The sequence below is a fragment of the Ornithorhynchus anatinus genome, chromosome 7, assembly GCF_004115215.2.
Source record: "Ornithorhynchus anatinus isolate Pmale09 chromosome 7, mOrnAna1.pri.v4, whole genome shotgun sequence".
Lineage (NCBI taxonomy): Eukaryota > Metazoa > Chordata > Mammalia > Monotremata > Ornithorhynchidae > Ornithorhynchus > Ornithorhynchus anatinus.
The window spans coordinates 18,785,025-18,800,670 of record NC_041734.1 but is presented as its reverse complement, the minus strand read 5'-3'; the positions used below and the strand labels follow the sequence as shown (position 1 = coordinate 18,800,670).

At 45.2% G+C, this 15,646-nt stretch overlaps 1 protein-coding gene across 7 annotated transcripts in view; it reads right to left on the bottom strand.

Annotated features, from left to right (window-relative positions):
- KCTD1 (potassium channel tetramerization domain containing 1) overlaps positions 1-15,646 on the bottom strand; it is a 102,150-nt gene that overhangs the window by 44,961 nt on the left and 41,543 nt on the right. For all 7 annotated transcript variants that reach the window (XM_029069476.2, XM_029069478.2, XM_039912587.1 and 4 more), the window contains one exon: positions 2,576-2,754. In XM_029069476.2, the coding sequence (XP_028925309.1) occupies positions 2,576-2,739 (164 nt within the window). In that variant the 5' untranslated portion in view covers positions 2,740-2,754. The remainder of the gene's footprint in view (positions 1-2,575; positions 2,755-15,646) is intronic.

Below are 15,646 nucleotides of genomic sequence, written 5' to 3'. Positions count from 1 at the left end.
AAAGTCTCCAGACAGTAAACAGCAGCCATTTTGCCCAATAACTTAGAAAACAAATGATTCGGCTGCTAAACGAATCTTAATTAAGCACCAAATGAACAGACCCTTCAGTTCTTCCCCACTGTCATTCGACTAGGGAAATGACAAAAAGAGAGTGGGCTTAACCAGGGCAGATCATATGAAGAGAATTAACTGGGGCTAGGAAAGAGTGCTGTTCACCCTATGATACCAGTTAATTGGGAGAGAATATTTCTTTAATTGATGCATAAAGAGATATATCATATTGTTGTTAAACAATAATAATTATTATGGCACTTATTAAGCCCTTACTATGTGCCAAGCACTATACTAAGTGCTGGGGTAGATGCAAGTTAATCAGGATGGACACAGTCCCCGTCCCATATGGGGCTTACATTCTAAGTAATAATGTTGCTATTTGTTAAGCGCTTACTATGTGCCGAGCACTGTTCTAAGCGCTGGGGGAGATACAGGGTAATCAGGTTGCCCCACATGAGGCTCCCCATTTTACAGACGAGGTAACTGAGGCACAGAGAAGTTAAGTGACTTGCCCACAGTCACACAGCTGACAAGTGGCAGAGCCGGGATTCGAACCCATGACCTCTGACTCCCAAGACCGGACTCTTTCCACTGAGCCATGCTAATCCCCATTTTACAGATGCACAGAGAACTAAAGCGTCTTGCCCGAGGTCACACGCGGCAAGCAAATGGCAGAGCTGGGATTAAATCCCCGGTCCTCTGACTCCCAGACCCATACTCTTTCCATTAGGCTACACTGCTAATCTGCCAAAATGTTAAATTCAAACAATTCCCTGCTAGAGGAGAGCCTTTTATGCTACCAAATTCTTCTTCCACCTAGCCAACCCACAGAGACACCATTCCAAGCTTGTTGGCCTTCCCCTTCACTTTTGGTGACCAAGGGTGTTTGGGAGGAGGACGGGGAGGGGAGACCCAGAGTTTCAGTCCCCCAGCATTCTGAGTTCTCTGTGGGATTAAATCTGAGGAGGTACTAAGTATGCTACACCAAGGTTGGGGAAAACGAAGCCTTTCAATGCAGCAGGGGGTTGGTGGAATCAATCTCTTTGGATTTATTGAGCACATATTGTATGTATAGTGCTCTACTGAGCACTTTGGTGAGTGCAATGCAGGCTGACCTGGGTCAGTCCCACTTTTTTTTTTAAAATAGAATTTTTATGGTATTTGTTAAGTGCTTACGAAGCGTCGAACACTGTTCTAGGTGCTAGGATAGATACAAGTTAATTAGGTTGGACACAGTCCCTGACTCAGGGCTCACAGTCTAAGTAGGAGGGAGAACAGGCGAACTGAGGCCCACAGAAGTGAAGCAACTTGCCCAAGTTCACACAGCAAGCATTTGGCCAGAGCCGCGATTAGAACTCAAGATCCTTTGACTCCAGGACCCAGCTCTTTCCAATAGGCCACGCTGCTTCCAGGACATTTGTGCATTTGTTTAAGATGACCGCATCACTCCAGGGCTGTCCTGGCTAAACTGGGATATATGATCAGCTGAAAAATAACTCTCACTGTACAGAAATACAAGACCATTTATATCACAGTTCCATAAACCGACGTGAGGCGAATACCACGTGCACTATAGATACTAAATCTTCCTTCTCCATCATATGCACATTTTCGTGTCTGACAGTCTGTGTCAGATCTACTAGGGGCAGGGATTGTGTCTACCAACTCTGCTCTAACGTTCTCTCCCAAGCACTTAGTCCAGTGCTCCGCACACTATAAGCACTCAGTAAACACCACAGATTGATGGAGACATTGCCATCTCCTCACCAGCCAGTGAAAACGGAAGCCCTTTTAGAAAAGGCAGGGGGCAGAGGGGCAGTCAAAACAGTCTGATAGCTTTCTTGCCCAATCTCGTTCTCTACCTCAGGACTGGGTGCCACACCGAGGTGCTAATCGGGTCGAGTTCCCTTCTCTCCGTAGGACTTTGGGAGCGGATGGGAGAATGAGGCGTTTTAAAGGTGTGCTGAATTTTGAGAATCATTCAGTCCATGAACGGCATTTATCGAGCACTTACGATGTGCAGAGCACAGTACTTAGCACTTGGGAGAGTACGATACAACAGAATTGGTGGCTCTTTTTAAAAAATAGTATTTGTTAAGCATTTACTATGTACCAGGCACTGTCCTAAATGCTGGGGTAGATGCAAGCTAATCAAGTTGGACACAGTCCGTGTCCCATGTGGGGCTCCCAGTCTTAATTCCCATTTTACAGATGAGAGAACTGAGGCCTAGAAAAGTGAAGTGACTTGCCCAGGGTCACACAGCAGCCAAGGGGCAGAGCCAGGATTAGAACCCAGGTCCTCCTAACTCCCGAGACTATGCTCTTCCCACTAGGCCCCACTTCTTCTCCCACAGCGGCTGATGGCCTAGAGAAGAGATCAAGCCAATCGGCATCGGGGATGTCGCTGCTCGGCTGAAAGACAATGCTTCTGGAACTAAAAATTGTGGGGACGGAGACGGGCAGGCCGAGAGAAAAACTCCACTGGCCTTGCTCACTCTGCTGCCCGACTGCAGGGCCTTACCTTGATTCCGGGTATTTGGTCAGAGTGGCCAAGCTGCTGGTGTACATGTGTCCACCCACGTCGATGTGGACCGGAGCATTGGATTTGGTGAGCTGGGCTGGAGTGGGGATGCCTTGATTGTTCAGTGGAGATGCAGGGGATCTGGTGATCAAAGGTCTTGACATATTGGGCCGACTGTCCTAAGGAGAGACGAACGGTTGGTTTAAGCGTTTCCCGAGCCCAACCCAGGCCGGCGCTTTGTGTTTGTAATTCTGCCTTGATCCTCCCTTGCACTGTAATGCATGGAATATCTTTGTATTGTCCTCTCCCAAGCGCTTAGTACAGTGCTCTGCACACAGTAAGTGATTAATAAATATGACTGACTAATGACTAATGAGGAACAGGAAAATTAATTCAGGATGCAAAGAAAAGAAACCTTCAATCCTCCACAGTGACAACACACACACACACACAAACACCCATACTCAATCTGAAATAATATTCAGTTTAAATAATTCCAACCACAAGAGGAGAGACGTTCATGCGGACAAATTTTTCTTACACTTAACCATCCAAATTGGTAAGTTTACAGGAAGAAACTCCTGATCACATCTAAAGGAGAGGGTAATCAATGCTAAAATCACAGTATGCATTTAAGTAAAAATGGCTAGGATCCGTCTTTCTGTTTGAATAGATATCCACATTGCGGGATGGCTAAACATATTCAAATCTGTAACTCTCACATTCTGCAGATTGTTTTCTGAGTTTCTAATGCACTAAATCCGTTGAAAGTCAGAGCAAACAATGAGTGTGTTATCAGCTGAGACCAACCAGCCATTCTGCAAATCACATCTCCATCAGTCTGTGATTTTTTTAAGCTAGGTGCCTTCTCCTCAAAAAGCACAGAATTATTAAGAATAGATGCACAATGGTTTATAATCCAAGCCCAGCACAGACTGTGAAAGTGGCTTAGTGGAGAGAGCAGGGGCCAGAGAGTCAGGGGTGCTGGGTTCTAACCAACACTCTGTCATTTGCCTGCTGGATGACCTTGGGAGGGTTACTTAATCTCTCTGAGCTTCAGTTTCATCATCTGTAAAATGGGGTGAGCCTCAGGCTTTGTCCGCCCTGATGATCCTGTATCTACCCCAGTGCTTAGTACAAAGTAAGCACTTAACAAGTACCATTAATAGTAGTAGTACTGGCCAGGAACCGAGGACACCAGAAGCAGCAGCATGGCCTAGTGAATACAGCACGGGTCTGGGGATCAAAAAGACCTGGGTTCTAACCCCGGCTCCATCATCTGTCCCAGGCAAGTCACTTCTCTGTGCCTCAGTTACCTCACCTGCAAAATGAGGATTCAGATCGTGAGCCTCAGGTGGGACATGGACTGCGTCTACCTGATTAGCTGGAAGCTACCCCAGTGTTTAGAACAGAGTCTAGCCCATAGTAAGCGCTTAAAAAATGCCATTAAAAATAAATAAAAATCTTTGAAGACCAATTTCCATGACAATAAAAGGTCAACGGACCAAGTGACGAGCAGGCGGCTGTTCTAAATTGCTACCCGGTGAAAGCAAGTTTCAAAAGTAGAACAGAAGCAGATGCTGATGAAACGAATGTGAAGTCACATAGGAATAGGTGTAATGCCAGAAAAGAGAACATATTTAATCTCTGCCTGAAAAGAGGTGGGGCTGGGTGAAGCCCTTTGAAGAAACCAGAAGGATTTTGAGATTGTTGGCCTCAAAGATGAATAGGCCTGAGACAATGAGAACGCAATTTCCTTCCCATGGTGATAATACCCATGTCAAAAATATCACTCGTCCATTTTTCATTATAGTTCAAACTCCAAAAGACAGACAAGAGTTCTAATCCCAGCTCCCCTGCTTGTTCTGCTGTGTGATCTTGGGTAAGTCGCTTCGCTTCTCTGTGTTTCACTTACCTCATCTGTAAAATGGGGATTAAATCCTCCTCCCTCCAACATAAACTGTGAGCCCTATGTGGGACAGGGACTGTGTCCAACCTAATTAACCTGCATCTACCCCAGGGCTTAGAACATACTTGATACTAGTAGGCGCTTAACAAATACCATAAAAAAAAAAAGAGTTGGGTCCCGGTTACTTGTAGTCTCAGAAGAGATCAACAAATGGAAGATAAACCGAAAGTGTGTTTATCATTGTGGTATCCCTACAGAATAGCTACACGCTTACTCTTCAGCTAGCCATGGCTCTTTCCAGTAACAAAACCGTGTGGGTCAAATACACAGACTTGGCATAACGAAGGGTTTGGAAAATGCCTTTGACAAAATTAAAAGGGGTGGGGGAGCGGAGGAAAGAACGTTATCTGGTTCGGGCTCGTAAAACCCAGTTTGATAACCTATAAATTTGCCAAACAGCAAACGCTTTATGCTCTGGAATTGCTTCGGGAGCTAACTGGGGCATGACTGTTGAAATACTTAGCATTAAAACACATGTCCGGGCACGATGTTGGATAACGCATGCTTTTCAAAACTCTCAGTGTCTATTATGAATGGGGTGGCGATTGGACTTTTGCTCACAATGTTTACCATCTGGGTTGGCCGGAGCTCCGTCCCGGATTTCAAAGCACCGATTTTAAAGGGAAGGCTGGCCAAAGGACAGAAAGACAAAACACCACAAGTTGAACAGCTACCCCAGCTGATTGGAGAAACACTGAAGCAGCAGCATGGTCTAGTGGATATAGCACAGGTCTGGGAGTCAGAAGGTGACAGGCTCTACTCCCGGCTTTGCCACTTGTCTGCTGTGTGACCTTGGGCAAGTCATTTCACTTCTCTATGCCTCAGTTCCCTCATCTGTAAAATGGGGATTCAGATTTTGAGTCCAATGTGGGACAGCCCGATTATCTTTTATCTACCCCAGCGCTTAGAACAGTGCCTAGCATATAGTAAGTGCATAACAAATACCATCATTATCGTTCAATTTGGAAAGTTCTTATTTGAGAGCACCACAAGGGGATGGGAAAAATCCATTTTGCTTCCAGCAAAACATCCCCTTGCACGGCTTTGCCTCTGGAAAGAAATGTATATTATCTTACTAAACTGTAAGCTCGTTATGGGCAGGAAACATGTCTGCTAAATCCGTTGGACTACACTCTCTCATGTGCTTAGTACAGATCATTGCACATAGTAAACACTCGATAAATACCATTTATTAATTCCGATTTGGTCGGGCACTATTTGTGTCTGAAGAGACACATTATCCCTCTTACGATTTAACATTTTCACAGCACCATGGAGTCTGAATTAGTTTTTTCTATTGGACATGGGTTCTCTATTCTGCCTGAGGGTGTGCAGCAGATAATGAACAGATCTGCAGGGTTAACATTGTAGTTTGCCCGTGACCTCATTCGACAGAGATAAAGCACGGTGAGATCTATTAAAGAGGGAAGAAAAAATTTAGAGCACAAGATCTGCTGAGGTATTTCAGTTGAAGTATTTCAGACTACTCAAGGTGTATGCCATAAAGACTGAAAAATCCCGGGGGGGGGTTTAAATAAATGTGAAACCATCTATGGCTATGTTCTGGAAAAAAAGAAAAAAGAAAAAAAATCTGACCATCTGGGGACTATATATCATTTCCATAGCCTGGGATTTCAGTCTCCGTTCTTGATCTACGCTGTCAGAAGCTAAATGTGCAAACCCCACCATCCTTTACCAATTATGTAGAGTAGGGCTTGTAACCCTGAAAGCCATCTCTTTTCAAAGGGAGGGAAGGGAGAGATGAAGAGTTGAAAGCCCAAGAATTAGGATAGTACAGTGCTCTGCACACAGTAAGTGCTCAATAAATACAATTGAATAGATAGGATAAATTGCAACCCACTCTCTACAATAGAAAGAGAAAACAGATAAGCTATGGCCAACCTAAGCAAACCCAAGTTTGGAGAAGCAATACATAACTTTTATTTTTTTTTCAAGAGGTATTTATTAAGCGCTTACTCTGAGTCAAGCATTGTTCTAAGTCCCGGAGTAGATAGAAATTAATTAGGTTGGACACAGTTCCTGTTCACATGAGGCCCACAGTCTAAGCAGGAGGGAGAACAGGTATTTGAATCGCCATTTTACAGCTAAGGAAACTGAGTCCCAGAGAAGTTAAGTAATTGCCCAAGGCTACACAGAGCAGGCATTAAAACCCAGGTCCTCTGACTCCCAGCTCCGTGCTTTTTCCATTAAGCCACAAACCTTCTCACTGGAACAAGTACAGTCTTCCAAAATGCATCAACTAAATGTCCGTTGCAAATCTTTTTCTACCAGATCGAGGGGAGGTTATTAGATAAAAGCCTACTCTCTGGCCAAGCCACACCCACAAGGATTTCCACTCTCATTTATCCCTCTTTTTATTTTGAGATACTTGTTACGCACTTACTACATGTGAAGCACTGTACTAAGTGCTGGGGTAGATGCATCTAATCAGGTTGGACACAGTCCAAGTCCCACATGGGGCTCACAGTCTTTATCCCCACTTTACAAATGAGGAAACAGAGGCACAGAGAAGTGAAGTGATGAGCCCAAGGTCAGTGAACAGACAAGTGGCAGAGCCAGAACTAGAACCCAGGTCCTTAACACCCTCTCTACCCTATCTAGACCAACAATTCAAAGGAGTAGGAGAAAAACAACTCCTTTTAGCCTCTTGGTGACATGGTATAAAAATCAGAACCATTAGGAAGGCGTGCACAACCTTGGAAACAACCCAGGAACAATTAGAGTACTCTGATTTGGGACAGTGGAAGAACAGGTTGGCAATCAATTATACTAACTGAGGGCTTAACTGTGCAGAGCACTGTTCTAGGCACTTGGGAGAGTACAATACAGCCGAGTTGGTGGACATATTATCTGCCCACAAGCAGCTGTGCTCTGTTTTGTGGAGCCAAAAACCACTGTAAAAGTCCGCTATGACTCTAGGGCTGGCCAGGATGGAGAAAGGCTGCATTTAAAGGTGCCCCATTTTTTTCTATGGCATTTGTTAAGCACTTGTTATGTGCCAAGCACTGTTTAAGTCCTGGGGTAGATACAAGTTAATCAGGTTGGAGACGGTCCATGTCCCACATGGGGTTCCCAGTCTTCATTCCCATTTTACAGATGAAGTAAAATGACTTACTTTAAAGAGAAGTGAGGTGACTTGCCCAGGGTCATGTAGCAGATAAAGGACAGAGCTGGGATTAGAACCCAAGTCCTTTGACTCCCAGGCTTGTGCTCTATCCACTAGGCCACGTTGCTTTTGACATTTAAAAAATGGGTTCAAAGGGAATGGGAATGTTTTATTGTTGTATTGGACTCTCTTAAGCACTTAGTACAGTGTTCTGCACAAAGTAAGTGCTCAAAAAAAATACAACTGAATGAACGAATGAATGACTTGCATTTGGGCTTGGTTTTCATCAAGATGTGGGCTGAGAAGCATGAAGATATCCATTTTCATTTCAAAACAGGCTTCTGGTTGATTTGGGGTCTGTAAAAGCCTATTAATAATTATGGTACTTGTTAAGCGCTTACTTTGTGCCAAACATTGTTCTAAGCGCTGGAATAGATATAAGTTAATCAGGGGGGACATAGTCCCTGTCCCACAAGGGGCTCACAGTCAATCCCCATTTTACAGATGAGGTAACTGAGGTCCAGAGAAGTTAAGTGACTTGCCCAAGGTCACACAACAGACATGTGGTACAGATAGGATTAGAACCCAGCTCCTCTGATTCTCAGTCCCATGCTCTATCCACTAAGCCATGCCTACTTGCTTCAAGCCTGCTAAGAAACTGGTCCTCCTGAGGCTAGAGAAGCCTGTACAGGACCCAGTGGGAAACGGGACAAGATGCCAGATACCTTAGGGTGCACACTGGGTAGGGGGTGCGTGTGCTTGTGTGTGAATGTGTGTGTACGTGTGTATATAAGGGGGAAGCCAGAAGAAGAAGCATGGCCTTGTGAATAGAGCACAGCCCTGAGAGTCATAAGGTCTTGGGTTCTAATCCCAGCTCTGCCACTTTTCTGCTATGTGACCTTGGGTAAATCATGTCACTTCTCTGGGCCTCTTGTTAACTCATCTGTAAAATGAGGACTGAGACTGCGAGCCCCTCATGGGACGGGGACTGTGTCCAATCCCATTTGCTTGTATCCAACCCTGTGCTTAGTAAAGTGCCTGACACGTAGTAAGCGCTTAACAAATACCACGATTATTACTGTCGATTCGCTCTTACAGTCTCCTCAGCTCTGTCATACGTCATGCTTTATCTCGACCTTCTGGCCAGCTCGTCATTCAGGAAACGGAGAACGTTGTTCCCGCGGTGTGAGCCCTGTGTGAATTCCGTTCACCGCCATGTAAGAAGGATCCGTCTGTGCATATGCTGGCCTCCGTCCTCCACCCACCCCCATGGGCCACTCTGCAGTGGGGTGACGGACACGGGTCCTCTCCCCCCGCCCCCAGAGGCCTCCATCTTCACCCCCTGGACCCAGTTAGGTCCTGGTCTGCTTTCTGGGGCTTTGGGTGGGAGGCAGGAAAAGTGCAGAGAATACAGGACAGTGGGAGAGGGTGGGATAAGGGGAATTCAGGATAATCTATACTATTAGTATTACTACTTCCACCACCACTATTACCACCACTAAGAAGCTTACAGTCCCTTAGACTGTAAGCTCGTCGTGGACGGGGAATGTGTCAATTATATTGTACTCTCCCAAGTGCTTAGTACAGTGCTCGGCACACAGTAAGTGCTCAATAAATGTGATTGACTACTAATAATAGTAGCAATAATTGTAGTATTTGTTAAGGGCTTATTGTGTGTCAAATGCTGGGATAGGTTATAAACAGTCCTTTAGCTACATGGGGCTCAAAGCCTAAGAAGGAGAGAGAACATTTATCCCCATTTTACAGTTTCAGAGGCTCGGAAAGGTTAAACCCAAGGTCGCACAGCCCCCGAGTGGCGGAGCCGGGATTAGAAACCAGGTCTTCTGATACCAGCCCTGTGCCCTCTTCGCTAAACTACGCTGCTTCTCTCGTTTTTTGACTCAGTGCTCAGCCATCATGTCGGAACTGATCCGGAAGAGATGCTAATTTATAACACGCTCAGTGAATGGTATTTATTAAGCGCTTACTTTGTGCAAAGAACTGAATTTAAGCGCTTGGGAAAAAGTCTAAAGGAAAGCATATCACGATTTGGGGGACCACCACCTAGTTGGATTGTGGGGTTCACCTACACCCTACACAGGAGGCCTCTTGACCCCAAGGCCTGGCCTAATGGATAGAGCCCAGGCCTGAGAGTCAGAAGGACCTGAGGATATAATCCCAGCTCCTCCACTTGCCTGCTATGTGACTTTGGGCAAATCACTTCACTTCTCTGGGCCTCAGTTTCCTCATCTTTAAAATGGAGATTAAGACTGTGAGTCCCTGGGCAAATCACTTCACTTCTCTGGGCCTCAGTTTCCTCATCTTTAAAATGGAGATTAAGACTGTGAGTCCCGTGGGGACAGGGAATGTGTACCACGCTATTACCTTATATCTACCCAGCACTTAGAACAGTGTCTGTACATTGTAAGCGCTTAACAAATACCCCTATTATTATTACTATTGATAAGGCTCAGGCAGTCTGTATCACAGAGAGGGCTCCGGTTAAAAAAGTGCTGTGTAATATAGCCTTAAAGTTGTAATGGGGAAATTGTCAGATTGATCCACGATGCCTGCACATCTTCATTCAATCAATGGCATTTATAGAGTGCTTACTGTTTTTAAAGCACCGTCCTAAGCGCTCAGTACTGCTCACAGGCCACTGGATAGCTTAATCCAACAGAACTGCAACACTGTATTAACATGCTGAGGAAAACTTTTTGATTCAATGGCCTTTCCTCTGTATACCTGCTGCTAATGTACCTCTGGAGAGACTGTGACCTCGTAGAAAGAGCCCGGACCTGGGAGTCAGAGGATCTGGGTTCTAATCCTGACTCTGCCACTTGTCTGCTGTGTGATCTTGGCCCAGTCTCTTCACTTCTCTGTACCTCAGTTCACTCATCTGTAAAATGGGGATTAAGACTGTGAGCCCCAATATGGAACATGGATTTTGTCCATGTCCAACCTGATCAGCTTGTATCTACCCTAGTGCTAATTACAGTGCCTGGCATGTTGGAAGGCCTTAGGTAATATTACAAAGAAAAAAACAAGAAACAAACAAACAAATATACCCCTGGAGAGACTGTGGCCTAGTGGAAAGAGCACGGGTCTGGGAGTCAGAGGACTAATCCTGACTCTGCCACATCTCTGCTGTGTGACCTTGGGCAAGTCACAACTTCTCTGGGCCTCAGTTTCCTCATCTCTAAATTGGGGGTTCACTATCTGGTCTCCCTCCTACCTAGGACTGTGAGCCCCTTGAGGGACAGAGACTGCTTAAGTGCTTGGCATATTGTAATCACTAAATACCACAATTCTTAAGTCTACTTCTTAACAAATACTTTTTTTCAACAATGTCAAAGTAAAGAAATAAGGAAGAGGGAATTTTCCACTTCTGAGGGGGGACACGATTTGACCTGCAGTATACCTAAATCTGTGGAGTCCTGATTCTCCACCTAGCATGCTTGGTCTAAAATGGGATTTAGTCCCTTTCCATTCTAAGTAATAAAGATAATGATCGGGGTGTTCGTTTAGCTCTAGATACAGGATAATCAGGTCAGATTCAAGCCCCGTCCCACACGGGGCTCACAATCAAAGTAGAAGGTAGAATAGGTTTTAATAATAATTATGGCATTAGTTAAGTGCTTACTTTGTGTGAAGCACCCCATGAAGCACTAAGCTCTATATTAAATCCCCATTTTCAGGAGCAGGGCTAAAACATCCCAAAGGGAATAACTCCTCCGAGATTTTATTCCCAATTCCTCCCATCCTTCCAATCCTTGGTAGATTCCCTAGTAAAATGAAGGCATTCAACATCTATATTTTAGTCCCCTTTCAATCTGCTGTGGTCTCATTGTACTCATTCATTCTCACTGTCCAATATCAATTGTGTTTTAGCAGGAGCACCCTTCAAGGGATTTTACCTCAGGCCCCTTCCCAGTGGAGCTAATGAAAACTCTGGCTCCTAAATCTCAGAGCTTTATGCTCCTGAAAATAGGCAAGCCCAAGAACGTTGCCCTGAACTATATGATTTGAAGATGGAGCTGAAAATCGGAATGCCTGGATTTTATTTGCTGGTAATCTCCCCTATCCTCTTGGGTCAGTTTCCCTACTAAACTGGACTGGAGGGAGAAATGGGCTTTTAAGCCTTTGGATTTCAAAGGCTCCCTAATGATTTATAATAATGTCTGTCTCCCCCTCTAGACTGCTGAGTTCCTTGTGGGCAGGGAACCTGCCTATTAACAATGTTCTAGCATACTCTCTGCTCGCAGTAAGCACTCAATAAATACCACTAATGGCCTGACTGATTCAAAACGCTTTACATTTCGATGATTCCAAATGTTTGCCCTGCTCTGGAAACAGCTCTTGTCTGCTGTGCTGTTTAAGGGGTGCAGGGAATGACTTGGGAGCAGGACTGTCAGTCTAGATAAAAGTGCTGTTTGACACATTCCACAATTTTGATCAGATGGCTTATCCTCAATAAGAAAATGAACACACCATTAGGAAATTTCTTGGTCGACTTTTGGGGAGCAATGGAGCTTGAATTTCTGGATCGGCAGAAGATCACACGCCTTAACACCCACCTCCTGGGCCTCGCGGTTGTCAGATGCTTCGCCACCTCAGGCCGAACTCCATCCTCCCTCCACCGCCAACTATGAATTCCATTCTCTGCCACTTGAAACCACATCCCTTCCCCCTCCAACACCTCCCTTTGCTTCTCTGAGATAGCTAGTCCCTGGACCTTCCCCACCTCCATTCCTCCCTCACCCTGCCTGACCCCAAGTTATGTCTCTCCTGAACCCCTAAAAACATCTACGAGAAGCAGCATGGCTTAGTGGAAAGAACCCGGGTTTGGAAGTCAGAGGCCATGGGTTCTAATCCTGGCTCTGCCACTTGTCAGCTGAGTGACTTTGGGCAAGTCAATTAACTTCTCTGTGCCTCAGTTACCACATCTGTAAAATGGGGATTAAGACTGTGGGACACGTGGGACAACCTCATTACCCTGTATCAACCCCAGCGCTTAGAAGAGTGCTTTGCACATAGTAAGCACTTAACAAATACCATAATAATAATAATCTACCCTGGAGGCCATGGTCCAAACCTTCCACCTTGCCCTTTCCGCTAAATTCAACCCTCCTACTCCCTTGCCCATCTGTCACTCTGGTATCGCCTAGCCCTGGTCTAATCTTCTTCATCGTCTTCTTTTTAAAATGGTATTTAAGCACTTGCAACGTGCCAGGCACTGTATTTAATCACTTCAAATTGAAAGGTCTTTGGGCTGAAATCTTTCTATTTGATAAGGCCGATGTGGATTGCACATCCAAGCACAAGCATGGGTTTTTAGACATTCCCCAGAAAACTACTCCAGAATGGGCATATTCACAAAGCCAAAGGGAGAACTCGAGGTCAGGTGGGGAAACAGTATGGCCTAGTGGATGGAGTCCGGGCTTGGGAGTCAGAGGACCTGGGTTCTAATCCCCGCTCCACCACTTGGCTGCTGTATGTGATCTTAGGCAAGTAGCTTCACTTCCCTATGACTCAGTTCCCTCATTTGTAAAATGGGGATTATGAGAGTAAGCCCATGTGGGTCAGGGACTGTTTCCAACCTGACAAAATTGTTTCTACACCTGCACTTAGTACAACGCCTTGCACATAGTAAGTGCCTAACAAACACCAGGAAAAAAAAAGGTCAGGACAGAGAACAAGCTGCTCATGTCAGAGGAGACATGAACTTCCTAAAGAGACAAGCCAAGGCAGGACAAACGGGACCAAATATGGAAGATAAATTTGATGTACAAAGAGTATATGTGTGCTGGGGATGGGGGGGCTAGTACAGTGAGTCAATCTCCTTAACCAAATTAGAAAAAATTTTTAAAAATCTTTCCTGATGGATCTGCTTTCAAAGGCATAAGGAGCTGTCTGATAAAATACAGTGGCCAGTACAGCAAATATCCATTTCCAATCCATTCTACTCTCACCTTTAATTTATTAGCTTGGTACAAAACAGCCTGCTTTGATTTTTTTTTCTCCTCCGGAGTAAAAGTTTCACTTAAGGGCTATAAAATGGATGCTTTAAATAAATTGAGCATCTGTTAGAAGGAAAATCGGAGTTGTCTCTTCAAAAAGACATATTGGGCAGAATAAAAAAACCAGAGGCTGGCTCTATATTTACAAACTGAAATCAATGGATCATATGGTTTATTGATTGGCCTGCCAAAGGTCTAAGCGGCTTCCTACAAACAATTTCCTACCGCCTGAAATCTGGTGCAAGTTGGTATCCAGCGCTTTAAGAGTTTGAAAACATTTCTCTTGCCTTCTGGACAAACTGGTGCTAGGATGCATTATTCCCATGTGCAGCTAAATCCAAAGACAGAAACTGAACTTTGATTTGGTGGGTGTAATAAAGAGGAGTCTGCCAGCGATCTGCATAGCTGAAAGATCATGGGCCTGGGAGTCAGAAGGACTTGGGTTCTAATCCCGGCTCCTCCACTGGTCCATTTTGTGACCCTGGGCGAGTCACTTCAGTTACCTCATCTGTAAAATGGGGATTAAGATCGTGAGCCTCACATGGGCAGGGACTTTGTCCAACCCAATTTGCCTGTACCCACCCTGCACTTAGTACAATGCCTGGCACAGAGTAAGCATTTAACGAATGCCACAATTATCATTAATATCTGGGTAAAGGGGCCAAAGCTGGCATTTCCCTGCTGGGCAAGGAGAGGTGGGCACTGGACCAAGTTGTCGCTAATTGGGACCTGCGACTGAACACCTCACCCTGCTGCTGCTCAGGGACTCCTTGAAAGGCTGAAAATGTTTCTGTGCAGAGACACTAAATCACCTAAAAACAACGTGTGGGCACATCTCCAGTTTACTAAATTGTGATATTTGTTAAGCGCTTATGATGTGCCAAGCACAGAACTAAGTGCTGGGGAAGAGACAAGATCATCAGGTCCCAAGTGGGGCTCACAGTCTACGGAAAAGGGAGAATAGGTTGGACTGTGTCTAACCCGATTATTTTATAACTACCCCAGTGCTCAGAACAGTGACTGGCACAGAGTAAATGCTTAACAAATACCCTAAAAAAATGATAATTAAAAAACAAACAAGGCATTGACTCCCCTTTTGCAGATGAGGGAACTGAGGCACAGAGAAGTGCAGTGATTTGCCCAAGGCCACACAGAGCAGATTGAGGCAGGTTTAGAATCCAGGGCCTCTGAGTCCCAGTCCTGTGCTCTACCCACTAAGTGACACTCCTTCCCTCCCAAATGCTTCTGAAGAAAGTGGGAAGGAGCAACAGAGAGAGAGTGAGAATATACAACTTCCTCGAGACTTAACGGCCAAGACTTTGCAAGGGAAAGGACCACACATTGTTCGAGAGCCCGAGTTAACCAAACTATGATACAAATCAACCGGTTTCCAACGGACAGTGAGGCTGAGAAAATCAGCCAGGAATAAAACCCAGAGTGGTTTGAACTTGAATCTCTTTAGCGGGCAGGCAGACCACGGTTTGGGTGAGTCACTATGGAGTTCCGCTCAAGGTCTTTGCTTCCCCACCAGGGCCTGGATCCAATCCCTCCCCATTGCACCAACATGGGAGATGGGTGGAGGTGATTGAAAAATTGGAGCACTTCCTCTCTAGGAACCCCAAACGCACAACAGGATTTATTTAGCATTCTTAGCAGGCCTAGCTCAATTGCATTAGATAATGGCTTTGATCCCAAAGGGCAGCACAGAACTAAGTCAGTATGCGTGGGGGAGGGGCTGCCGGGCAAGGAAAGTCAAATGTGACTTTCTCAGGGATGAGGCAAGAATCCGGCAAGAGGAAAGGCAGAGAAATAAAGGAGAAGCAAGAGGGAGTATTTTCCCCCTCAGAGTCTACTTATTTGTTTACATTAATGTCTGACTCCCCCTCTGGACTGTAAATTCCTTAAGAGCAGGGAATGTGTCTGCTAATTCTGTTGTATTGTGCTCTCCCAAGTGC